Raw genomic sequence first — 27340 nt, 5'->3', positions numbered from 1 at the left:
TAGTTAACTATCAAATTATTATTTAACTACCGAATTATTAGATCAAATGAGAAATTTTCAGATTTTTTTTCTCATGTCAATATAAATTGGAATTAGGGAATTCGGTGCTCTTGAGATAAAAAACACCCGAGGTCAAACTCAACGACAGGGTTTGTTCCAGGAAATGGAAGGTGGGTCTCCAAGTAAAAGAGCTCCAAGGCCTAGAAGTTCAAGTTGTTGTGTGCCTTCAAAATGATTACAATGAGATAGTAAATGACAACTGTGTTGTTGGATCCACCGACACACATGTCCGCCCAGACCGACATTGTAGATCAAATCAGTAGATAATTCTTTTGCCCCCTCTGCAGGTCTGCACGGTCTGGTGTCAAAATGACATTTTTCCCAAGGGGATGAGCGGCTTCAGGGAGCACAATATATATGGCAGAAATTATTCAAAGAAAATGACTGACGCCTTCATCTCTTCCCCATATGTACTTGATGGCAGTGTACATACAATCAAAGATAGACACAATTAAGCATACACTATACAATTGATAAAAGCAAGTTTTTGAGTAAGGAAAAAAAGAGGGCTTAGAATACACATGGACTGCGGTTGTCACAAAGCTTCTTCTAACTTCTTCCAGAAGCTTGTGTTCGTTTTATAGTATCATTGCTCTTCTCTACCACTTCAATACTGATATCTTCATACCCTAAGTTGAGTACTAAATTATTTTTTCATCAAGTGGTCAATATTTTTTCTAGATAATTTCTTTTCCTTAAATTTCCTTAATATTTGATCGGTTAATACATTTTTGAATACATATTTTTTCTTTGAGTTCATACAATATAAACTACTATTAATATTTGTTTATACAGTAGCCTCCATAAACCAGCAGTGCACCAGTCTGGCCCGACCAGTAATGTGGCATTTACGGATGGGCAGACTTCCCGGTTGTACTGTGTCTGGAAGTGGAAAAACTGTTACAGTCTCTCCAAGACCCGACTTTGATATGAGGAGCCATGGAGAAAACAAAAACTATGGGACTCTTGCAACTTAGGTCAAAGATGTTTCATTAGTCAATGAATATATGTTTTACCTTCCGGACCCCTAAAATTATGATACCCGGGGAAAAATCCCTCTTCCCCCTGCGGAAATCATGCTTTGTTCGCATCTATGCGCAGAAATTTGCAGCACATTTTTTTTTCAACTACCTTCCAATAATGTGGTGGTTTCAGTACCTCATCATAACCCTAGTCTTATATGTGTGGGATTAGGTGAGAGTCCACTGTATACTTTTTGAGATCTTCGAAGCAATTTTTTTTCTTTTAGAAACCTCTGCAAAGGTATGTTGGACGACATAAAGGCATTGAATATCAGCACAATACTAAAATTCATTACACATGTAATGAACACAATTTCTACAAATATGGAAAAATTATACTGACTTTATCTAACTTTGCCAATCAGCAGCTCTTCTGCAGAAAGATCATTCAGCAGGTTGAAAATTATAAAATCTTATTTAAGATTGACCATGAAAGAAGAAAGATTAACAGGATTAGCTTCGTTGTCGATAGAAAGGAAATTAGCCAATGAGCTTGATATTCAAAAGTAATCGAGCACTTTTCAAAGATGAAAAAAAAGCAGAAAAGTTCAGATTTATGTATTTTGCTCTTGCCAAATTTACGTCAAAACTCAGAGAGGAAGTGGATCATATTAGGTTTTAATCAAACATTTTCAGCTTCACTTACAAGTGCAAAACTGTTGCATAAACATCCCACGATAAAAGCAATGTTACATTGTTCTAGAGACCCATAAATTTTTTTTCACTGTCATGACAAGTTCAATTTCTTTAGGATTTTTTGTTCCGCATATCTTGTAGTTTACACCACACACACACAAACTATTATTTACATTTTTATTTTCAGTTAAAAAAGTTGTGTGAAAAATAAACATGAAAACAAAATGCAAACAAATTAAGTTTTTATTGAAATTTTAATAAGTACTTAATTTTTTTTTTAATTTTGCCTAAATGAGGAACAGAATAAGGCGCCTTATTATATTTCGCTCCCCCACTGACAAAAACCTGACTACGCCACTGCTCATAACCATGACATCATAGATATATTATGGGCACACATAAGAACTTCCCACCATGCACCAATTTTCTAGAAATTCTACAGAAAAATGTTTTGTACAATTGAATAGTACAGCGGTTCCCAACCTCGCGGAGCCTTTGCTAATAAAAAATTTCTATGGTGGAGCCAAGTGGGTATATTTTTTATTTATTCGTCAAAGATACCGATTTATTTATTTTTATGATTTTAAAATATTTATTTATTTTTTTTCAAATTTACTGTTTTTTTAAAATTTTCCTCGAGCGGCCGCGGAGCACCGGTTGAAGTAGTACTCAATACTGTACATTTACTCTCTTTCATCATTTTATGGAGCCCCATCCCGGCAAGATTGGCCTGTTGCTTTGCAAATGAGCATAAAAAATAATAGAGGTTTACATAATAATAATCTTGTAAACAACTCACCTTAGTGGACGAAACAGATTTCCTGTTGTGTGAAGTGAATCCGTGTGAACACAGAATCCGTAGTTTTGTCCAACTCCGAGCGGGAATCCAGCAGTATTCGTACATCATCATGCAGATGACTCTTTGATTGACATCTCTATGTACTATTCAATCAGAATTCTGTATTCTTTCCTCCATGCTGGTCGCCGGTCGGAGCGTTTAGAGAGCAAAGTGAGCATTGCGAGGTTGCTTTAAAATTGGCGTCTAAAATTGGCGAAAAGGCGTAGAATTGAAGGTTGGCGAAGAAAATCGCGTTCTGCTTTTTTTCGTTCAGCCATTTTTTTTGTCTAGTGTTTGTCGTTGTTTTCTTGCTTGTTTCTGCTATTTATTTTTCTGTTGCCGTCTTTGTTATGTCATCCGATCATGGAAATAAACGGCCCTTATCAGGACCAAATACGTCTTCTGATACGTTAGAATACGGGGAATCGCTCAGAATTACGATGCAATTTGTGCGAGTCTGTGTTTTCCTGGGCAAATACCTTGAAAAGGCATATGCGAACAATCCATTCAATGTCGGTTACAGCCGTGGAAAAATTGAAGTGCCCCGAATGTGAAGCTATGTTCGGTCGGCACCATGTAATCATCTGCATGAAAATCATGGTCTGGTGATAGAGTATGAGGAGCACGTATTTTCATCCATCCAAGGTGAGTTTATTTGTCGATGGTGTTCCTTATATATAGAGGCGTAGGCAGGGAGGTGTGCCTCTGCGCTTAGTTTAGAAATTTAATTACAATTACTGACACTAAACCATTTGAAAATTTTGGATATTATGATTAACGACTGGGTGATTTCTCTGTTACACTCCCAAAAGGTTAAAACTTGTAATTGTCCCAAGGACCCACATTCCCTTCATTATTTGCATCCATCTTGATAACTAGAGAAATATTGAATTTATGTAAACAGCTATTTACTCTGCCGTGGCTGATTTAAATGCCATCCTCATTTCCAAAGGCAACTCTTGGACTGTGTAGACTCTTGCACAGTGCATAGCCCTAAGGCTGGAGTTGTAGTAGAGCGAAGAGATAAGCAGGTGATTTGGAAGGAGAAAATGCATTAGGGCAGAGGAAGAGGTGCCCACACATAGTAAACACGGTGGGGAAGAGCAAAAATTACCGGAGTGTTCTGAAATGTAAGGAGGTGATGATACCTCTGCAGAAGAGGGAGGGAGAAACAAACCAAACAGTAGGTAGAGAAAAACCTTACCTCACGAGGGAAACAAGTATTATTTTTACTTCCAATCCTTGTTGAGTGGGCTCTTTGTCTCTCTGCTCGAGTATGTGAGGTGTACAACAAAACAATTGTTTTTGATGCGCTTCTCTAGCTCTTACCGTTTTGCTGCAGTATGTGTTCAGTCTACGAGGGGATGTCAAATCCCAGTCCAGTTGAAGGAGTTCAAAGTTTTTTGGTGAGAAGAAGTGCCAGAAATATTAGTCCCACACAGGTTGATTTTTCTCTGGAACCGCTCAGCTCATTTCAGTCATCTAAACAACCAACTATCTCTACCCTGTTGCTCCCCAAAACACCTAAATGTCAATGCTTATGTCTGATTTCACTGTTTGCAGGCGTTTGATAAGCATTTAAATTAAACATCTTTGAAAATTGTATCCAAGGATTATAATTATGTTAATTTCAGGTATGTTTGTCAAAATTGCCTTGAAGGTGCTCTTCATTTGATGGTGGGCATAAATAGTGCTCACTGCTCAGGAAGGTTTAAGACCCTTAATCTAAATACTCCAACTCAAAGTTGTTTTTTCATTGGTAATTTTTGTCAAGGTTATCAATCTAGTATTTAAAAGTGACAGGTATGAAGTTATTTATAATTTTGAAACTGATGGGTTTTTTTGTTTTGTTGCAGATTTTGATCTGTGGAAAGTGGAAATGGAGAAGCAGTCGAAATGTTTCTGTCAAAGGCACCATCAGTATAGCATAAAAGGAGGAATGTGGAAGACCTTTGTCTGTCATAGGTCGGGAAATTTCATTAGCAAATCCACTGGCCAGAGATGTTGTAAAAGTCAAGGTAGCAGAAAGATTGATGCCTGGTGTCCTGCAGAAATAATACTTCTAGTGAGCTCTGAAAAGGTTCAAGTACAGCATTGGAAAAGTCACTGGAGATACTAATGATTTAGAAGATCCAAATCTTACTAAAGCAGAGAGGCAAGAAGTTGCAAGTGAGTTCATATTCATTTTTTCTTTCATGTATTTTTATTTCATTTGCCCTCTCCTTGTATCCGCCTATGAAGGGAAGTTTGACATTTGAACAATCAAAGGACCAAGCCAATCATTTTGATCTCGCTTCATTTTCATTATGAACCAGATTGTTTAGAATGTTGAAATTATACAACTTTTTCTAAAACTACTACTAGACCTACATGCATATCATACATATTCCTCAGAATTTCTAACAAATCTGTACATGTCAGAATGTTATGTGTGTGTTTCATATTTTCCATAAAAATACTGAAACATTATGGTGTTCATCTTTATACAGTTTAAAAAATAAAATCAAGATATTCTTAGTTCTATTCAAAGGAACCATGGCCAGTCAATTCGACCAGAACATTATAAACACTTTCATTGCTTGCACAGCTAATATTTTGTTGAATCATGAAATTTTGGACTACAAAAATTTTGTCAATCAAATTGTCACTGATATAGATGTTCAAGCTTTGGCTAGTTTTTTTTATAAATCACTCTAGAATATTTTCATTGAGGATAATACTGGAGGACGACTATTATTTAAATAACTTGAGAAGATTATTATTTACAGGGCCATAACTGGGACTTGCGTGAGGAAGGAAGCAAACATGATTTTGCTGTCCCCCACCATTGTAAAATTTTATTTTATTCCAGTGCTTAGTTGCCCTTGGTCCCTCGATGCTCTGAAAGTAGGTGACCAATCACAGATAAGCACACGATATAGTCTTTGGCGCGATTGTTGATTGGCACTATTGGCGATTAACTTATTATTTATTATTGCCTTTTTTCGTTATTGAAGTTGGCAACAGCACTGATTATATTTTCATCCACGTTTTTATTTTCTGTAATCCGGTGGTTGTACCGCTGATTATATTTTTAATTTTTTAATACTTCAATTTTTTTTCATATTTTTCGTAGTTTTCAGTTTTTTTCGTCATGTCAACCTTCGAAGAAAAGACTCTGTCCTTTTCAGGGCCATCCACTTACGATTCGCGTTCACTGGCTCAGAAATAACGAATTATGTTGTTTATAAATTGCCACAGGAGTTCAATTCAGACTATCCGGACTTTAAAGGTGATTTCATCCTAGGCTACATGAATGAAGCTCAAGAGGAGACATAAAATATATGGCGAAGAGGTAATTTTTATTGATTCTACACGGCACAAACAAATACATCATTAGATACAAGATTAAAATGCATGCCAATAAACACAATGCAGCTATTATAATTTATGCACCATATTCAGATTCTTATCGACATGAATTTTTCTTTCACAGGGTCATCCCGAGACACTATCTTAAGGAGAAGGCAATACACATCCTGGCAGCATGTGTAAAGACCAGGAGGAAAAAGATGAAAGAGGACCCACCAGGATGAAGCAGCTGCCAAGACCCAATCCAAGGATAGAGAATATATTAACACAACTAAGCCGAAGAAGTAAGTCAAGATTGAAATGCATGCCAATAATACCTTTAATTTGTACCCTTCGTGCGAATCGGTGATTTTATGTATGTTATTTTTCCATTGAATTAACATGCAGATATGTAAGTTTTGAGCCTTAATAGAATTCGGTATTCTAAACAATTTTTTTCATCTCACCCTCATGTATGTGCCAGAAAAGGATTAAAAAGTCTAAACGGGTGATAGTTTTGTCTCCTCCCAACCTGTTCATCAATAGCCAGTGGGGTTGACAAATGTTTGCCGTAGCGGTAAAAATCATGGGGAGAAAGAAAAACTCAGCAAAAATAGTTTTTATAGTGGCGAAATTAAAATGCAGTCAAATCCTGTTTTAGCAAACTCCATGAGACTGGAGAACAGGGTTGGTGAAAAAAACTTTTTCTTGGTTTAAACCAGGTTTTTTCAAACTTCTAATAATTAATTAAAATAAAATGTTTATTAATGTAACTAACACTATTCCCATATTAATCTACAAATATTTCTTACATTGTAACAAAAATCCACTTCTGAAGTTTAGTTATTTTTTTGCTTAACTCAATAAATTACTTTGTTTGACAATTCTTAATGTTATTAACCATATAATACAAATGTTTTTCCTCCAGTTACTTTCAGTATGCTTAATTAAGAAGTTATTTTGCAAAAACTGCTATAAAAATTAGGTGAATATATTGTATTTAATGAAGCTGAAATAATGCAGATTAATTAGCAGTGATTTATGATATACATGGTGATTATAACCCCCAAAGCAGAATGTTTAGTACTGTTCTGTGGCGAGATATCAGCTGACGAAATGTTCTGCGGTAAAAATCCCCATACATGTAATAGTGCATTTTTGCACTTTTTCTTAAAATTCTTCCTAATTGTTCTGCGACGTACGTCGCAGATTTTGGCACATTCTGCTTTAGGGATTATAACTAAAGTTCTGGTTTCAAAACACTTTTTAGAAAAGCCAGTATCAGAATGACTCGAATTTACATGGGAAAAATATTTAAAAATATAAAATTAACGACACTGTACTCATTCAACATGTGGGAAGTTTCCTAGCAGAATGCAAATGATAGCCAGTCAGAGCAAAATAATTTAATTAGCATTGCACAATTTCATATAATTCATGGAAACATTACAAAAATGAAGTAATTGAATAAATAAAACTGAACTTGCTTAAGAAATGTTAAATATATTACCCACTGTGTTCTGGCAATGAGGTGAAAGCGTAAACATGCTTGTTCAACAACAGATCAGAGTATGTCATGATGTGGATGTGCTTGCAATTCAACCACTGTTCATAACATAATTCCAAGGTTATGGACGGAAAGTTAAAGTATAAATAGTCTATCTGCGTTTTTTTATTTTTTATGGTGATTTCACCATTTGCAATCCAAGATAGAGGTCATGAAATGCAATTCAGCTATATTAAATAATAATGACTAATTAATTTTTAAATCACGATGCTTGAATGATGAATCGGTTTCCTTTGTAATTCGATAGTAACGCCGCTTGAAAAGTTTTCTTTGGTGATGAGTTAATTCTCACATCATTGACGGCTGATTTAGCAGCGAAAATCCGTGGAAAAATGACGTAATCAGCAGTACAGGAAAGGGGGAGCCACGGCCATTAATCTGAAAGTTTTCCCTTCCGCTTCGCAGATGGCGTTGCCATTCTTTAACATTCAGTGAATACGCTTACGTTTCAAGTGTCTTTGACTTGCACATTTTGCACTTTTTCCTTTTTGCCGAAAAAAATTCTCATTGCTTCAGAAGTATCCATGTAAATTTTCAAGTTATTCTGACCAGTAGTTCTTATTGTATAGTTTTAGAATCAAAACTTTAAATTATAATCAACCTGTATAATAATCTGTATAAATCTGTTACTACTATACAGGAGAACCTTGATTAACTGGGCTTAATGGTGAAAGTATGAAAAAAAAATTATTGAATATTAAGAGTGATATACAGAACCAGATAATGTTGCTTCTTATGGGAAAGAAAATGAAAATATCTGTGAGATAATGCAACTACCAGTAAAATGGTCTCTGTCCTGATTTTTTCAGTGTAATGGGATTTGACTGCAATTCAAAATTTGAATGTTTACTTTTACTTCCATGGGGATAGTTCTAAAAAAAATAACTTGAAATAAATTTAAATTTGCTACATTATATAAGATCTTGGTTAACAACCTTTGAATATGTTTTTGCACTAAAAAAGCAAATTCTTTTAGCATATACTATTTTTCGGTTATTGTTGCTAAGGGAAATGAGCTTGTTAAAAACTGTGCTTAAAATATATACATTTTACATGAAAAGTTACCACAATTAATACTATTCGTGTTGACTTGGTTGTGATGGGAGCTTCCACTATGATATTCCGAATATACAATAAAACCTTGTTAAGTCGTCACTCCGGTTAAATCGTCATTTTTCTTCAGACCCTTCCAGCTCTCATAGACCACAATGTTATTAAACCCTCATTTACTCATCGCTAATTTCGGTTAAGTTGTACTATGAAAAAGTTATGAGAAAGAGAAACAGAATATTTTTATGGCTCCCATTAAAAAAAGAGCTTGTTAACAGCATTGCCATATGCTTAAAAGTCACCATAAAATCCTATATACCCAAACGGAACAATTTAAGTAACAAAAGTTACGCTGGGGAAGTTCATTTGCCAAATAAGGTTTTTGGAACGTTGGGGACTGTTCAGGCTAGATCTCATTTCTGCCTGGGCTCCATTAGAGAAACTGGACAAACCCCGAGACACCCAAGCTCTGTCGCAAGAAGCAACGTAAGCACTTCGGGGAGGGGGGGGGGGCATCTCTGGAAAAACCAAAATTTATTGATATGTCAAAGATTACATATAGTGCAAGGAAATCAAAAATTATGTATAAATCGAAGAATCAAATTAATCAAGTTAAAGTCAAATTTCAACGTAGGCGCCGGAAATAAATAATCATAGAAAGCATGGAATCTACTAATTTAGGGCTTGAAATTTAAACAAAATATCTTTGTTGAAAAAATTAGACATGCTTTCCCAAGTTGAGGTCTTCTGTTTACTTTTCCCTGCCCAGGGCCCCTCCACCAAGTCAAAAGTGTTCGAGATTACTTTGTAGTTGCATCATGAACTACTGATGAAGAATTCAAACACTAAAATTAAATCAGATGTATATGTAAAATTAATGTGCAATTGAGAGTTCTGTTATGAAGAAAAGCTACATATTCAAACAGTTGCTCTTTTAGTCTATAAATTAAAAATTACTAGTTTAAATCTAAATGTACAGTATATTTCACTACACAAGTAATAAGAGATAAAAAAGGTAAAAAATTTCTATTATTTTTTCTTTCGCAATCTATAAATTTTATTAATATTGTTATTTTGATTCATACTTTAATAAATGTCATATTACTTTAAATTTATACGATTTTCATAACGTTGCACATTAAATCTGACGGAACTCCGCTTAAGCCGTCATAATTTTTCTTTAACTTGAGGTGACGACTTATCGAGGTTTTACTGTATTTGAGTATGCTATGAGCAGAGGCCGATTTAATGGCAGTGGCACGCCCGGGGCCCGACTTAAGAGAACTGCAAAATACCCATGCCTTTTCTGATTAAAGGGGCCCCTCCAAAGCGTATTAAAGACGCTTTATTATTGATACGCTTTGGGCCCCTCCTTCTGCGCTCGAGATCTCAAACGACCTTAATCCGCTTTTGGTTATAACGACATATTTTCCATACGGCATTTCTATAAATCGATAAAATTATGATGTAAAAATCTTTGCCAAGCATTTGAACTCATAATGGAACAAATTTTTTTCATTTATCAGATCTTAATTTCATTTAATCGCCCGTTTTACGACCCCTGATATTTTGCGGCCTAGTAATATATGTGCGACCGCTGACTTTTGTAAGTTCGGCGCTGATTCAGGCTTGTAAGAAGACTGGGGCAACCGGGGAACTGCCCTAAGGGCCCAAGCCAAATGGGCCAGAAAATGTACACATATTTAGCATAACAATAGATCTTTTTAAGGGAGTCGTAAGAAAAGTCTGCATGGGGGGGGGGGGGGGCGCCCTATAAGGCACGCTACGGATCTGTACTGATGTAATGATGTAATAACCATATTTCCCAAAACGCGGCAGTGAATGATTTTTGTTGAGGTGAAACATTTCTAATTAAAAAAATATTTTAACACATTTCTCTAAGGCCGGTATTACAAACTCTGATAAAATCCCTTTTATAAAACTTTTATAGTGCAAACAAATTCCCCCTAATTCCGGGATTAGGCCGGTATTACACTATAAAAGTTTGATAAAATCCCTATTATAAAACTTGAAAAATCTAACCTATAAGGTTATTGGTTACATTCTAGAAAATACAACCGTTGACCTTATTGGCTGCATTTATCAAGTTTTATAATAGTACTTTTATCAAACTTTTATAGTGTAATACCGGCCTTACACTACAAAATTTTAATAAAAATACTTTTATATAACTTGAAAAATGCCAATAATAAGATTATTGGTTACATTCTAGAAAATGCAACCCATGATCTCATTGGTAGCATTTTTCAAGTTTTATAAAAGGACTTTTATCATATCAAACTTTCATAGTGTAATCCCGTATTTTGATTGAAATGAAATAAATTTTTATACCGTAAAATACAGAAAATATGGTCATCTAGTTTTCTTGAGCAAGTTTTTGTTTTAAGAGTTGGCAACAAATCATCTCTATCTTTCTTGGCGACAAGAGCCCATGCGATAAGCTATTTATTGTGGTAACCTTGACTGGAGCTAACGCAAAGGATTCTGGGACTGTTTTTCCCTGAGAACAATAGGCTCACTTTACTCTGCAAAGGGTCCTGTCGCCGGTACGGATACAATAATAATTATACAGGGCTTTCGGATACTATGACCATACCCCAAAGCCGCTTGTAAGTTAATGCAGCTTTGCCATACCCTGATCATGAGAAAAAAATAGAGGAGAAAATTGATAGGTCAAAAGATATGTGCATCTAAAAGGCTTAGAGGAGAAATAAGGAGAATCCTCTCATTGATCTAAGGTGACTTGATAAGAATTATCCACCGAGCTATAAGTAACTTATAGCTCAGTGGGATTATCTAGTGCAGTGGTTCCCAACCGGGGGTACGCGTACCCCACGGCCATCCATCTAAAAAACGAGCAAAATGATTAAAAAACAAAAATAATTTTTAAAAGTAGGTAGAGGTTTTTACTAATATTGTCAATTGTAATATATTGACTTCGCCATCAATAAAATCCTCTATAACCGAGGGGGTAGCGTCTGCTGGAAGGTTCGGCCAGTAGTAGAGTTTTGTGCGTTTCTGGAGTGGTCCCGTTGTTTTTTGGTGCGTTTCTGGAGTGGTCTGAATTCCATCCTTCTATATATTGCTTTTCACATAACATAATTGCTTCTTTGTTTAGTTCCCGGCCCGTGAAGATATAAAATTAACACACCTCACAATGGTTGATAGAAAAATACGATTTTATTTGATCGTGATATCTTTTCTGTTCGTTTTATTTCTCACCATCTATGTTGTGCTTACTAGAGTTGACGTTTCTCCTGCTGGTTTTCCACCTGTCAACATAACAAACACTTCTTGTTATAGGTCCATACACTTGGGTAGACGCATATATTCCCATAAAACCTTGGTTTTTAGAAGAAAATTATTTAGATATACATTTCCATCAAGAGCTGCCCGAAGATTTCGATAATTATGATTCAATAATTATAGACGACCTTTTAGAAGTTGTGGTTAGATTTGATTTGTATTTTATCTCACAGGTGGCAGCACTTGTAAAGCCGATGCCATCCTATTGTCACGCGAGAAATCGGGAATTGGCCACGCAAGTTCACCATATCTACAGACAAAATGTTCGAGAGTCCAGATTCTGCGCCCTGATTGGGCGAAACGAAGGTTGCCGGAGCGCTGTCTGTTTGGCTACTTTCCATTTGCTTGGCTAGTCCCTCTTTCCATATCGTGTCATTCTTTATCAGTGATGGTAACTCATGGGAAATTTCCCATATTCGTGGGGAAAATTGGCCAAAATTTGGCCAAGTGGGAAATTTCTTAGCATTTGTGGGAAATTTTGAAAGTTCATCAAGCAAAATAATTTTTTGAAAAAAATAAAAAATATTAATGTACTGCAATACTTTTCTGTTGTAAAATACTTGACTAATTTTCACCGGTAGATGGCAGCACATTTTTTGGAATGCGTGGGAAAAATTTAGTCAAAAGGGAAATTTTTGCAAGAAATTTTGCTGGGAAATGTTACCATCACGTTCTTTATACATTTCTCTCGGCAAATTTTCTCTCTTTATTTTCCCCCTTTTTGATTTTTATCTTTCAAATTTTTAATCTGACGCTTAATTTTATTAATTTAACAAAATGCGCTTCTCAGGACCAAATCACATTGATCGCAATGGAGGATTTTCCTAGTAATTACTGTTGTATAGTAATCAGAAATGACGAGGAGAGAAAAACCGTTGTTTTTAGAGTAAAAGATGTGACAAACAAAGAAACCGCTATGGTAAGTACTGTATAGCCTTTCCGTTATACCAGGAGTCTTCAACGTGTGGCCCGCTGATCATTTTCTGAAAATAGTTGAAAACATTGAAAAACGATTTATTCCAGAGAATTAATTGTAGAAATAATTTCGAAATCAGTGAAAAAAGTAATTTCAGAATTTATGCAAGAAGAAATAAATACTGTAATTTCGGAATTTATAAAATAAATAATTCTAGAATAAATGAAGGAAATAATTCTAGGAATGAATGGAAGAAATCTAAAATTCAGTTAAGAAATTATTCCAAAACTAATCGAAAATTCAGAATTAATGATAGAGATAATTCCAAAATTGATGAGAATCCTGAATTATTAGAATAAATTCCAGAATCGATTCAGAAATAAAAAATTTCCTATGTTAAGCTCAAGACAATCACCCACATGATTGAAACACTTCTGACACCATGGAGTGTTTCCACCACTCAGTTTCCCAAACTTAAAATTTTTTCCTCCTTGTCAACCAATAACTTCTTAGGGGGTGATGAAATGGTCTAGAGCAGTGGTTCTCAACCGGGGGCCATATGACCACCCCAGTGGTACTGGGATACTTCAAGGGGGCCACGGAAGAAAATGGAGAAAGGGGCCATAACAGGTGGTTTGGAGGGCTGCAGAGGGCTGAGAAGAAAAATTAATATGTGAAGAAATAAAGCTTTTATATTAGTGACTATATACATTACAGAATCGTCTATAATGTAGTGACTATACATAACAAGGCCGTCTTATGGAATGGACCCACCCGGGCCTCACCGCCTACATTTTGCAGCAGGTTCGCTAGATTGGGGTTTTTCGCAGGCCCCCGGCTACATTTTTCACAGTCCCCTCAACTATATTAATATAGTGTGAAAAACAAAAAAATGATGAAAACCATATCAAGTCCCGTGCTGCAGCTCTGTGAGTCCGAGTCTTGTGAGCGGTCATGCCCGGGGGTCTTATGTCCATAAGTGACCCCACCTTATAATATTTTGTATAGTACAGTAAATTTTGAAAATAAGTAGGCTGTTTATTTCCAGCTAAGTATTGGGACTACCATAGCATCACTTTGCCTGAGGGGGCTCATGATGTTGACACTGCTCTGAATAGAACTTGGACTGGCGGGGAGCTCAATAAATTCTAGGCCATTGATCTGGAGGCCAATCTTATTTGCAAAATTTTTATTTAGTATAAATTCACTGAAAAAATCAATTCAATGCGCATAAAGAATCTTGCTTCTAGATGAGGGTCGAAGACTCTGGATAAAACAGGGGAGCCACGAGAAAAAAAATGTTTCAAAGGGGGGCCACGGGCAAAAAAAGGTTAAGAAACACTGGTCTAGAGGAGCGAAGGCTGTAACGAGATGCCTTTGAATTTCCCTATAGATTAATGGTTTAAAACTCATCTCGCCTGTTGCTTGTTAGCACCCAAGAGTGCTGTTCAACAGCCCAATTGGAAACCACTTCAAGAATTAACATTATGCTATGTGTAGTCAAAGCAAGGTCACTAAAGGGGTAGATTTCTCTCTCCCCGCAGAAAAAATTTCTGGTTATGTAAGAGATCTTAAACAGCTACCTGAGACGCGGGTGGATGTTTGGCCAAGATATTTCTGAGGTCCTACCTGACTAAAAATGGCCTGCCTATGAATTTACATGTATACTAAAGAAAATTTGAAAACGATCCCGCCAGGCTCGGATGAGTTTGTGTTAAGATGACACTGTTCCAGCCGTGTAAGCAGGGCCGGGGTGCGAAAGGTGCGGTCGCACCGGGCCTCAAAATTTCAGGGACCGCAATTCTTCCGGAAGAAACCATTTTCTTTCTCAGCAGATGTTTTGGAAATTTTTGATAAATATTTAATTTTCCCCCTATCAAACTATTATTGATTGTGAAAGGAGGCTTTCAGTTAGAAGCCCTATAATATCATTTTTAGTGTTATTAGGTATGGCATTAGGTTATTTCAAACAGGAAAAGAGTGTATGCAAGTGGTCACATTCTTTACCCCTGAAAAAAGTCTGGCCTTTATTTTTTTTCTGCTATTAAAGATATAACAGGGCTGCATCAACCAAGTTAAAAAACATGCTTAGGACATCAAACGAAAGGGACACCACAAAAGAAATCTAGTAATTTTTTCCCAATGACAACCTCCCCTCTCATTGGAGTTACCATCTGGTCTGAAGGTACCAATAGTGCTCACAATGCGTAGTTTCATCCGGTGGTGCTTCCATTAGTTATAGTAGCCTGTGACATGGATAGCTCTAGATGACGACTGCCTCAGAATGAGGCAACTTCGACTGTCCTTCGGAGTGTTAATTGCATACTTTCCTGAGAACTGTCATGATGTTTTCCTAGGGAGCAAGGCCGTAGTGTGCCTTTCCGGGGCAGACTTTTCTTTGGAGCCCTTCTTGAAAGGGTTTCTATTAATCAAAATAAATGTAAATTTTTTGGAGTCCCCCCCATTCGGCTCGGTGCCCCTGGGGCAGTGCCCTGGTTGCCCCAGCCTAGTTACTGGCCTGCTTGGGAGGTTTGAAAGCTTCTCCGAAATTTCCGAATGCCACCATCTGAGAATAATTCCCTCATATATCCCGGAAGACGGATATACAATGTACGAATTCTAAATTGTGACAATTTTTAGAACTGAGCTTTCGAAAAAAAAAAGGTAAGACGTCTCTTCCTCTGATTTTTTTTTCTCAATCTAATTACTCATTTAGTACAGTACCGACATTAGAGATATTTTGTTTCATGAACAGGGAGTCCATGCATAAAAACATTTAAGAGCACAAAAATTTAAACTGAACACAAATTTAAAACTCAGACCTGGCATGAAGGACGTGAGCGAACAATATATTACTATGGTTGATAAACGAAAACTGCTTGTGGCTAAAAAAATTATTCCAGTCAAAAGCATCAAAGAAAACATCAATAAAGACTTGAAATTCTTTGATATTATAAATGATAATATCAACATGGTTATGATAAAAGGCGTTGTGCATTTTTCTCTTGGTGAAAGTGAAAGATATGTGACTGTAATAGTATCGCCAGGGTTTGAAGTTATCATTGATAAAGACAGCTGCGATTCCTTTGCTGCACTGCTGAGTTTGAAAACAAATGCTACGATACTGACAGGAACTTCTTTTCTTTTTTATGCAGGATCAACAGTGAATATAGATTCGGGTGATTACTTCGAAATAAGAAAAACTATACTTAGAACAAAGGTCATGAAAACAAAAAACTTTTCTTTACCTCAAGGTTTATATTCAAACGGGAAACAACTTTCAAAGTATATCGATAAAATGAAAATCGACGTTTTAAAAAATGATACAGTTAAATTAACAGTTCAAGATGATCATGAATTAGTTTTATCAAGAGAGTTCGCCGATATTCTAGGTTTCGAAGAAATAAAATTTGGAGTTGGTGAACACGTAGCCCAATATCGTCTTCAACTGCAGGCGGGAATATCTGAAGTTTTCGTATACACCCACTTGATATCGAGTCAAATAGTTGGAAACACAATGGCACCATTACTAAAAATTATTCCAGTATTAAAAGAAAAAGAGGGTGATCAGGTCCATGGCCCCCACTCACTCTGTGAGTTCCTGCCGGCTTATTAATATTAATTGAGTTAACCAAGCTTTCAGTTTGTGGCAAGCCAATTTCGTGAAGAACAATTGAATTCAGGGACGGTCTTATACCTAGTGGCGCCCGGTGCAAAAACAGTACCCCCCTCCCCCAGGCTCAAATCCAGAGTGACGTGTCAGAGGAGGCAATTTTTGCTAGTCATTACTGTCATTAATTAAAATACGGGACAGATTCATCGTACCATATTATCAGACTCGAGGCGTGGTGATCATCCCCATCGCCCCCCCCCCACCTCTTGGTTGGATATTAAGGGACGAAGAAGTCGGAAAAGCTTCTAGAATGGGATTACTGCTATTTAACTAGTAAACAAGCATAAAACCCCAACTTGTTTGATTTAATTACGAGATTTAGAAACATTAAAAAAGCAAAACGTCACACATTCATGCAGGATACTCATCACAAAGGATCTATCTTCATCATACTTATTTTAATTGAATTTTATGGTAAAATTCATGTAGTGTACGGGCAAAGCTGATAATAAAAGTGGTTAAATTAAAGTGAAATTACGTATGATTTCTTTCATATTTATATATAAGACTCATTTGAAATTATCCCTTTCAGACCCAGTACTAAGAAACAGAAGGGACAGACAAACACCAGCTAAAGCACCGGGCCTTGCAACTTGGGCAAGCCCGTAACTATTCTGAGGCAACTTGGGCGGTACCCCGAGCCGAATGGGAGGGGGAGACGCGCTCTTAACTCCTCCTTTTTCTGAGCATAATTATTTCAAGGAGACTCCAAGAAAAGACTGCTCCCGAGAAAGCACGCTACGGCCCTGGGAAGGGGCAGGGCCATCTGAAGAGCATCATGCATCCCCCCTCCACGGGCCAAGGGGTTTTTCTGAGGCCCTACCTAGTAAATTCTAGAAAATTTTAACTAGATCTCATTTTCGTGAGGCCCCTCTACTCTTGAGGCTCCCGGGTGGCACCATGCATTAAGACGGCACTGGGAAGAGGTTGTTTTTTTCACTCTGTAGATTTTTCTTTAACCTCAGGGACACTTCGGCTTTAATTTCAACGATGACGCACAAAATACTTATTACTATTAATTCAACAATAAGTGGCATTCACACTAGTAATTATAATTATTGAACAATTATTAATTAATCAAGATGGGTGGGGAACTATTAAGTTAATGATGTTAAATTAATTCATTTAAAATGGGCTTTAACTAGTAGGAGTAAATTAATTACGAGCATCAATTACTTGAATAGCGTCCAAAACTCATCATGGTGGTTATTTCGTTTGTTAATTCAGTATTTGTTTATAATTATTAATTTATTATTCATAAACTATAATCAGCATTAGGAACTAATAAGTTCGTGATGATTAACTGATTCATTTAAAATGGACTTTGACTTGGTAAAAATCCGAAATGAAAACGTTTACAAGCGTTTTTTGGACTTTCACCAACTCGCCTTGGTAAATACTTTTAAAACCTGCGTTTAGGATCTTACCGTCACGTATAAGCCGCAATAAGTAATATGATGAAACATGGACAATTTAGTCGCTAAACTTTCACTCTGGGCGTTGTGTTTGTGCATTCCTCAATTTCTTCATAAACGGACATATTCATTGTTCATTAAGTTGCGTTCCCAGCTAGATGTAATGCATCAGAATAATTAGCTTCTTCCGCAAATTATCCATCATGCAATCATCCACACAATTTCGTCGGAGCCAGGAGTGCTGTAGGTGCTCAAGCACACATAGTAATTTGTGTCATGGATCTGAGCACCCTTAGAATTGATTCAGAAATTATAATTTCCGATATAAAACTAAAGACGATCACCCACAGTTTGGATACACTTCCGACGCTCCTGCATCCACGTAAGCTTCATGTTTTTTAAAACCGAAGCCATTAGAGAGGTTGCAAATGATAAATTTCCTATAGCAAATGTTAAAAAAAATTTCTTCATCCGTAACTACTACCAGCAACAGCACAACACTAACGAAGACTGACAAACTGAGGAAAATTTTTGCAAAAACAATTTTATACAAATCTTTTATATTGTAATGTGGTCCATTTCCTTTATAAATTTTATCAAAAATATTTGAATATAAAATTTATTAAAGATTTTTGTCAAATTTTATAAAATAAATTTTATAAAACTTTTAGTGTAATACCGGCCTTAAAGAAACATAGAAATGAATCGTTTTTTTTTAACGGGAGCTAAATATTCCGAATTTTTTTTTTTCAACTTCAAGTTATCGATCTGCCTGTTTTTGCTTCAAAAACTGTTTGACTGAAGCTGCGGAATTTCTTCAAAGTAATTTATATGGGCCCATAATTAATTTCAAAACACCCTGAACTATATGGATTGATGAAATTGGATATTATAAGACAATACGGAGACATTAATTCTCATTTTCACGCTTGAGAAGATATAAATAAAAATTTGAAATCAATGTTATAGCACGGATATCCACCTCAAAAGTGGATCTGGCTCATTAGTTTATATTTAATTTCCTGGGCTTCATATCTCTAAGCGAACTCAATATTTCGAAAATCAAAAATTCAATTCAGTTTTTAAAATTATTGATGTGGCGGAAAACTCCACTAAATTTCCGCATTTCTACGTTAAAATCGGCGATTTAACATTGATATCTATGGGGATCATCTACGTGGCCGTATTCACCGTCACGTTTCAGAACGCGATCCAGGATTCTAAACCGCGTTTCACCTCAAAAATGGTATTCACAGCCCCTGAATCGAGATCCATGGACAAGTTTTTGGAGCCTGATATTCGAACCCCGTTGACGTCACAGTGGTGGTCGGCTGAAGATGGTTTTCTGCGGTGTTCCAGCTTCGAGGCACGTACGTGTATTTGTGGGAGCCGGTCTCCCATTTGAAAAAGTCTCTCCGCTGAGAGCAGGCAGGCGTACAACACAATACTGACAAAACATGAAAATTCGAGCATTTTCATCTTTACTTCAGAAAATGGAAGCCAGATGACAGCATGAACACGAAACAAGCGCAACTCACCAGCATAAATACGTTAGGGCCAAGCATACACTCAGAACTCACATTCCGTCATGTGGCGATTCTTTAGAAATTCCGTAGAGGAATGCGTACGAGGTGCATGTTCGGTTAAGTAGTAGTAGTAGTGGATTGAAAATGGTTGATGTTGACACGCTATAACCTTTGTTTTTAACTCAGTTTAGAGCTTTGTAGCAATCGGAAAATTTTCAAATCGTGGCTGTAATTGGCAGAAGTGAATGTAAGACGATGACAAAGGAATAAAATAATAGAATGTTTTATTAATACATTTTAAGACAAAAAAATCCTTACAAACTGATGTTTTTGTTCTTGTCGCCAAGCCATAGGAATGCTACATACATGGAGTGAATGAGACAAACGACCGCATGCTACTCAAATCGTCCACGAAAACAGCAAGAGAGCCACTATCAACAAAATCAGTGGAACGAGTATGTGTAAAAAGCCATGGTTGACACAAGAAACACTATTTGCGACTTTTCTAGATTCAAAGGGACTTTTCACTCTATCTTCGTAGGTCAGGATGGCTTTTCTGGCTCCCGGCCAAGAATGGTACCCCACTAATCGATATTGATAAGGCAGGCAAGGTCCCATAATACACGCATACGCAAGAAGAGGGTCTTCGAAGGCCATCTTGAAAAGGTTTGGTTTCACACCAGTCAAGCTTGCAAGATCGTCCATATAGTTGATCCAGTCCATTTGTATAGTGTGCCTAGGCCCAGAGAAATATCTCAGCTTCATAGATGCATCTTTGCTTCTGATGTCCGCCATCATCTGCTGACACGAAGGGAGGGCGACTCGCTTTGTCATGACGAGAGCGAACAGTCTCGACTGTAATTCTGAAATGGGAAAAAGAGCTCCGACTGGCTGGCCAAGTCCTATCAGTACCAAAGTGTTGTGCTTATGCTTCGGAGGAAACACGAATTTGTAGAGCTCCACTTTGTTGTCTTCCCATACGGGCACGTCGTCGGCATTCAAATAAGGAAATTGTATTTTATAGCCCGTAGCTAATATCACGGCATCGATCGGCACCTCTTCGCCGTCTTCGAAAACAACGCTCTTAGAAGTCAGCTTCTTGACATCACCTGCATCATGTACATAAAGACAAATAAACAAAAAGACGATCGGTTATAAATTAAATCGACGAGTTTTTTAGATTAAATTCATAAACTACAAAAATTACAAACACACATACGCACACCATAGGTGGAGATAGACTTGGAAGTCGGGTGGGGGGGGGCACGATGATGATGTGAGTTCATATATACACTCATTGCCATAAAAATTTGCGCACCAAGAAATAATTGCGGGATCGAAACGAAAGTTGGCCTGAAGGTACATGTCGGGCAGATATGCAAATGATTAGAAATGCAGCGTGATTGCGCATTGCGTAATGCCACTAGAGGGCGTTGAACTTCGTTCTCCTTGGAGTATAAAACAGGTAAGCAGAGCTTGCTGGAGTGTATTTAATCGTTTGCAAAGGAAATGCTGAGGTAGACATGCCGTTACGCCGCCGTCGAAGACCATATGAGCAGTTGTCAGAGTTCGATAGGGGAAGAATCATCGGGATGATGGAAGCTGGGTGGTCAGCTCGGCGAGTAGCTCGTCAACTAGGCCGTTCTGATTTCACTGTGAGGAGGTGTTGGGACCAGTGGACAGAAGAGACGTCATTTACACGGCGACCAGGTTCAGGACGCCCTCGACAGACCAGTCGTCGAGAAGACCGTCACATCATTCGAAACGCACGCGTAGAGCCAACTGCCTCATTGGCCGCTATCCGGACACAGGCAGCAGCTTCACTACGGGCCCCTGTGTCTTCCCGAACCATCGCAAGGCGCCTGGCTGAAGGACATCTGGTATCGCGGCGCCCATTACGTGTGCTGCCAATGACACCCACCCACCAACGCCTCCGTTTGGAGTGGTGTCGAGCACGACGGGATTGGACTGCAACGGAATGGAATCAGGTCGTCTTCAGCGACGAATCGAGATTCAACTTGAGCAGTGATGACAATCGTGTTCGTGTGTGGAGGGCCCCGTGGTGAACGCTTCAATCCTGCCTTCGCTTTACAGCGACACACCGCTCCCACAGCTGGTGTCATGGTATGGGGTGCTGTTGCTTACGATACACGGTCACCCCTAATATTGATCCATGGCACAATGACAGCTCAGCGGTACGTCCATAACATCCTTCAGCCACATGTGTTGCCACTCATGGCAGGGCTCCCAGGAGCCATTTTTCAACAAGACAATGCTAGGCCACACACAGCAAGGATGTCACAAGACTGCCTCCGTCCAATACCTTCTAGAGTAGAAGGCCTTCGCCCGCGATATTTTCTATGCTGTGACGTCACCACACTCCGGCTTAAACGAGAAAGAGAATTTCTTCTCGGCATTCTCCCCCGATCCACGCTCTGCTTCTCCCAAGAAATCGCCATTAACGAAGGCACGTGGTCGTCGATTAGATATTTTTTTATAGAAATATGTCTGACCCAAAAGTATCTGTATTTTATTTTCCGAAATGTGAAGATCTGAAGAAGAAGTGGTTGAATTCCATCCAAAGAAAGGACTTCGTACTGAATGATCGCAGTAGTGTATGTGCTCATTTCGTAAACATTATATTGTTTTATTCTTTAAGAAAAATTAAAGAAAAATACAACGGAATGCAAAAAAATCAACTCCGATATTAAGAAGAAATGGGACAAATAGTGATTCGGCGGAATAACCGAGTACCAAATATTCAGATAATGTTTTGGCCAGATATCAAATATTTCGTGGCCGAATATTAATTTCCTTAAAATTCATCACAATTGTAAATGAAATTAGTGTTTTTAATTAAGAAATGAAATTATTGGTAACTTTAAATATTGAATTTTAAGTATTTATTAATTAATATTTATAATTTTAAGTATTATAACTTAATTAATAATTAAGTAATTTTTTTATTTCAATAGATATTGAAAAACTGGTAATTGGGAGATATTGCCATGATACTGACAAAATTTGACAATGATACATCATAGTACATTAATATTACCAAATGATTTTTGTTTTTAATTAATTACAATTTCATATCCAATCAAGGAAATGTAAATCATTATTTACTCCTAACTAGTAATGCACCATATAATTTATGAACTAGTATTTAACTAGTTATAATAATAGTATATTATATATAATTTAGCAGCAGATTATTTGTCCCATCTCTTATGGAGAACAAGTAATAGTCAGAGACTAAATTAATTTCATGTTATTACCAATAGCCATCAGTCTGATTATGCTTATTTTATGTCTAGGTATGTGAACTGCATTTTCTGGCCACGGATTTGGTAACAAAATCTTCGGCTTTTGATGATAAAAGTGGTAAGACTTTAGCAGCTCCGTTGAAAATTAAGAGAAGAAAGAACGCTGTGCCGTGCCTCTTCGAAGGATATCCCTCAACTTCTATGACACTTCCAATTAAACGAAGGTTATCTCCAAACTACAAAAAACACTGAAAGAATGAACGCTTAAAAACGGCCCTTGAGGAAAGTGTGACTAATGCAGCAACATTTTCTCAACAGAGACAAATCAGCAGTATGGAAGATCTACAGTGATGTGTTGAAACATTTGGTCTTGAAAATTTTTATGAAGTGTCGAATCAGTGAAAAATTTTGTGTTTATCATTTGGATATACAACCATATCCACAGATTTCGCATTCAGTGGTTGTAAGTAATCTTAATGTTTCTGTTTATCTAAAAAGTATTGCATTGAAAAGAATTTCAAAATTTACCCTCCCATATAAGTTATAGAGGAACAAATTAAGATTGGTCGTTGTGCAAAAAACAACTTGAAATACTCTAATGACATCATATATTTGCTACTCTGTTACATTCAATTTCGCCACAAGTGTACAAATTTATAAGATCTAGCAATAAAATAATACTGCCTCATCCATCAACTTTGAGGAAAATGAAAATTAGTCAGCGACTACCAGTTTCACCAACCGAGGAGGTGAGTCAAAATTTCTTGATGTACATAAAAGCCAGAGCAAAATATATTTCTGATGCAGATAAAGTTATTTTTCTTGTTGACGAAATTTACATAAAACCTTATTTTGATTATAAGGGAGGTTCTGTTGTTGGCATGGCCCTCAACACAGAAGATTAACAGGCCATTTAACATTTAATTAGTTAGCTCCCAAACTTGAAATAATATTTACTCAATTACTTTTCAATATCAGTCAAACATTTATCCATCATTATCAGCTCAAAATTTCAAATTCACCTTAAATTCATTTTTTATTTTTAAATCTTTGAAATAAGTGTCTTATTACTGGTACATTTTACACCTCCCTTTTTTTCTTAAAAAAAAGTTATACATAAATGATGGTGGTTATGATTTTAGTCGTTCACAGAAAATTGGCATCAAGTTCTGAATATATATGTGTTGCTCATATGCTTTCATGAAAAAACTTAAATGCTCAGAGTGGAAAGAGTATCTAAGTACTGAAAAAGAAATGTGTTTATGTGTGAAGATGGAAGTTTCATAATCATACGAAATTTGGTTAAAAGGGTTTGTCGTGTCAACTCCTGTAGTTGTTAGTTATGTTCTATATAATGACGTTGTGACTGAGAAACTGAAAAATGATGTTGAATTCATGTTTAATGCAAATGTTCAATTAAAGATTGTTTTTCAATTCTAGCAAGTTTTATTTCTTGTGTAATTCCATGTGTGTAGTGAAAAACATTGGATAGAATTTTTGCTCCCCAGCCTAAATAAAATATGAACCTGATGATATTTATAATCTTGAACATAGATCACACTTTGCTTCATAACAAACCTCAAAATTAATCTACGTATTCTTGGTTTGTTTTTTTTCTGGCTTATTTCTAAAGAATCTTCAAATAAAAATGAATTTTTAAGAGAAGTTATAAATAATAAAACAATTTTATGCAAAGAAGAAACCAGTGACATTGAAGAAAAAAACTATTTTTGAAATGGATTTTTACTACTTGAATGTTATGAATTTTTGTACGAATGAGAATCATGCAATCTATATCTAATCCATAGTTTCCATTGAAATTTTCTGGAAGGAGCAAAGCATATTTGTTCATTCGTTCTTTTTTCTTCCTTTCAATAAAATACACATTACGTGAAAAGTTTGTATATACTGTATATATTTTTTAAATAAAATATATAGTGAATATTACATATGTCTATCTTAATGAAAAATAAAGGATATTTTATATATACTTAAATTTTGGTATTCAATGGATATTTTTTTGGTTAAAATCAACAAATGAAATTCCGAAAAATTCTCTTGGGGAAATTTTGATGTCAAATGGTAATTTCTTCAAAGTTTTCGTAAAAACTCTGGCTCTAACTGATACTTGAAAATAATGTTGAATTATGAGTATAAACTCGTCCATTCGAGTGCTAAATTCTAAGGTAATTCAACCTTTTTTTTTATAAGAAAAAAATATATATTACAGCGGGGTGGGTCAAAAAAAAATATTTGTATATATAACGGCGTTACAGTGTGTGGTGCTGCTGGAAAACGATCTTACAGGGAAGACGATTTTAGGACGGAATTCGATGACGTCACGAATCTCGGGGTCAGGCCTTCTGCTCTAGAAGGTATTGCTCCGTCACATTACCACCCTTCCCTGGCCTGCTCTATCCCCAGATTTGTCACCAATCGAGCATATCTGGGACGGTAAGTTGTACACCCTACGAGGTTGGTCGAACTAGAGGCGCATTTACAGCAACTGTGGAACGAGATGTCTCAGGACATCATACGGAACTTGTATGCCTCAATGCCCGCTCGTATCGCATCGTGCATTCGCGCTAGAGGGGGTCCAACAGAGTACTAAAACTTCTGTTCATCTGTACTTTTTTCTGCAATAAATGATCCTTTTTCTTGGATTTTCTAATCACTTACTTATATCAACGTAGTACGTCCATGTGTAAAATTTCGTTTCATTTTGACGACTTCTGGGTGCGCAAATTTTTATGGCAATGAGTGTACATTAGATCAGTCGACACTGGGAGGCATTGCCACTCCCCCCCCCCGAATCTCCGCCCATGATGCACACGCATAGAAATGAATTCACAAAAAAATGAACAATTAGTTCATTCGTTAGAATCCCTAGTACGTAAGACATATGCTGAATCATGCCCCCCCCCCCGGAGTCATCTGATGTGGCTCGCGACTTCACACCTAATTTCGTAAAAATGAACTAAGCTGTACATTATTGCCAGATCACTTAAGTGACCCACACTGCAGTTCTACATGAGTGGCACATTTCCTAATCACTTAAGCAGGGCCGCAACTAGGAGCAGCAGGCGGATCTGTTGCCCCGGGCGCAGGATCAGAAGAAACGCAAATTTCATCTGTTAACCTCCCCTTCAACATTCCTGGGATGGCGCCAAAATGCGGGCTTGTCCCGACTCACGAAACATCTAGTTGCGGCCCTGAGGAAAACCTGCAAAACTGTTTAGATGCAATTAGATTTGTTGAAATAAACCAAAAGCAAGCTGCAGATAACTTTAAAATACCTTGAAGCACCATTAATCTCTTTACGATAACAGAAATAATATCGCGAGCACTGCCCTTGTACCCGTCATCAAAAGAAGAGCACCCTTAGCTAAAAATCAGAAATCACGCCACGTGAAAACTTGCATTGGGTTGCTATCCACCAAAACGCGTTTACCTTACCGAAAAACAAATCATCCACAACGTAGCCGGTCAATTTGTCGCATTCAACTTGTTGCGTTCAACTCGTCGCGCCTCAGTTTGTTGTGGTACAAATTTGTCGCAGCTCCATTTCGTTGCGATACAAGTTTGTCGCAATGTCAATTCGTCGTGACGTCAGTTTATCGCAGAATGAATTCGTGGAAAAGTCGATTCTTCACTGTACATATTCCACGCGATCTTGTATGTAGGTTTTGTCTTAAACGTCAAGTAAGAAACATGAACAAAAGTGTCCACACGCAGTTACTAAAAATAATTATTTTTAGTCATTGCGGAAAGGTCATCGAAATTAAAATTTCAATTGATATTAATATTCTATTATTTATTGTAATTACTAGAGTCCGAAAGTTCAGGCAAAATGCCATAAATGCCTTTTTTCCCTATTTTCAAACTTTTTTGGTAAAAATGCCTTTCTTGAAGTTTTCAGGGGTTTGCGGCAACAAATGCGGCCACACAGGGCTCGGCGCTTGAAGGAGTCCCGCATACATGGTAACATAAAAAAAAATATTTTTTTTACTACATTAGAACAAGGTGGCTATGTTTCAACTATAGAAATGATAATGATCATTCCAAATACAACAAATAAACGAAAGTTATTCGCAACTTGGAGTCCCACAGGACATTTTCTCTACGGGCTCCGCGTCTGGTAATTGTGGTCCTGGAATTATTGACCTCATAATGAGGGTCAACTGACATTTTATTTTGGGCTTGAAATGAGTTATTATAAACCATAATTAAAGCAGTAGATTAAATGCAACCAATTTTTCAGCTAGTTTTTATACCCTTAATGCCTTAGTTTTTTTTATTTTTCCTTTTTTCCATAAATTATAAATGCCTTTTTTAGTGCCTATTTTAAGCATTTTTAGTGTCTACACTTCCGGGCTCTAGTAATTACCATATCAATTACATTTAAAAATTTAACTGTATATAAAAATTTAATTATATTTGAAAATTTAGTGATTAAAAAAAATTTATATGTTAAATAATATTGATTTTTGCTATGATAAAATTTCAATATTATGTGGACAAATTTCGATTTTCACGATATTCCACAAATAACAGTGGAGCCTCTCTTTAACTGTGAACTTCTATTCGCCTCATTAGCCTCAGAGTTTCTTTCCCCCCCCCTCTTCCGAGAGTCACCAGCATTTACCACTACAGTATCTCCATAAGAACTTTGAATTATTAATTAAATATTTTATTAAATTAACATTTAATTTCC

At 36.7% G+C, this 27340-nt stretch overlaps 3 protein-coding genes across 4 annotated transcripts in view; 1 reads left to right on the top strand and 2 right to left on the bottom strand.

Annotated features, from left to right (window-relative positions):
- l(2)10685 (5-methylcytosine rRNA methyltransferase l(2)10685) overlaps positions 1 to 2723 on the bottom strand; it is an 86087-nt gene extending 83364 nt beyond the window's left edge. For both annotated transcript variants that reach the window (XM_089249347.1, XM_089249348.1), the window contains exon 1: positions 2518 to 2723. In XM_089249347.1, coding sequence (XP_089105473.1) covers positions 2518 to 2628 — 111 coding nt within the window. In that variant the 5' untranslated portion in view covers positions 2629 to 2723. The remainder of the gene's footprint in view (positions 1 to 2517) is intronic.
- Positions 2724 to 19627: 16904 nt separating this feature from the next.
- The window catches only part of LOC149069381 (flavin-containing monooxygenase 5-like), a 48299-nt gene continuing 40586 nt past the window's right edge, over positions 19628 to 27340 (bottom strand). The window contains exon 3 of the mRNA XM_089249438.1: positions 19628 to 20469. Coding sequence (XP_089105564.1) covers positions 19760 to 20469 — 710 coding nt within the window. The 3' untranslated portion in view covers positions 19628 to 19759. The remainder of the gene's footprint in view (positions 20470 to 27340) is intronic.
- On the top strand, positions 21454 to 22984 carry LOC149069382 (uncharacterized). The gene is made up of 2 exons (XM_089249439.1): positions 21454 to 21975; positions 22678 to 22984. Exons 1-2 carry the CDS (start codon positions 21865 to 21867, stop codon positions 22876 to 22878), a joined length of 312 nt encoding a protein of 103 aa, XP_089105565.1. The 5' UTR covers positions 21454 to 21864; the 3' UTR covers positions 22879 to 22984.

Source organism: Pholcus phalangioides, unplaced genomic scaffold (assembly GCF_987345545.1).
Source record: "Pholcus phalangioides strain wild (caught in Gottingen) unplaced genomic scaffold, Ppha-v1.0 ptg000022l_1, whole genome shotgun sequence".
Lineage (NCBI taxonomy): Eukaryota > Metazoa > Arthropoda > Arachnida > Araneae > Pholcidae > Pholcus > Pholcus phalangioides.
Note: the sequence above shows the minus strand (reverse complement) of the source record. Positions and strands in the feature narration are given on the sequence as shown.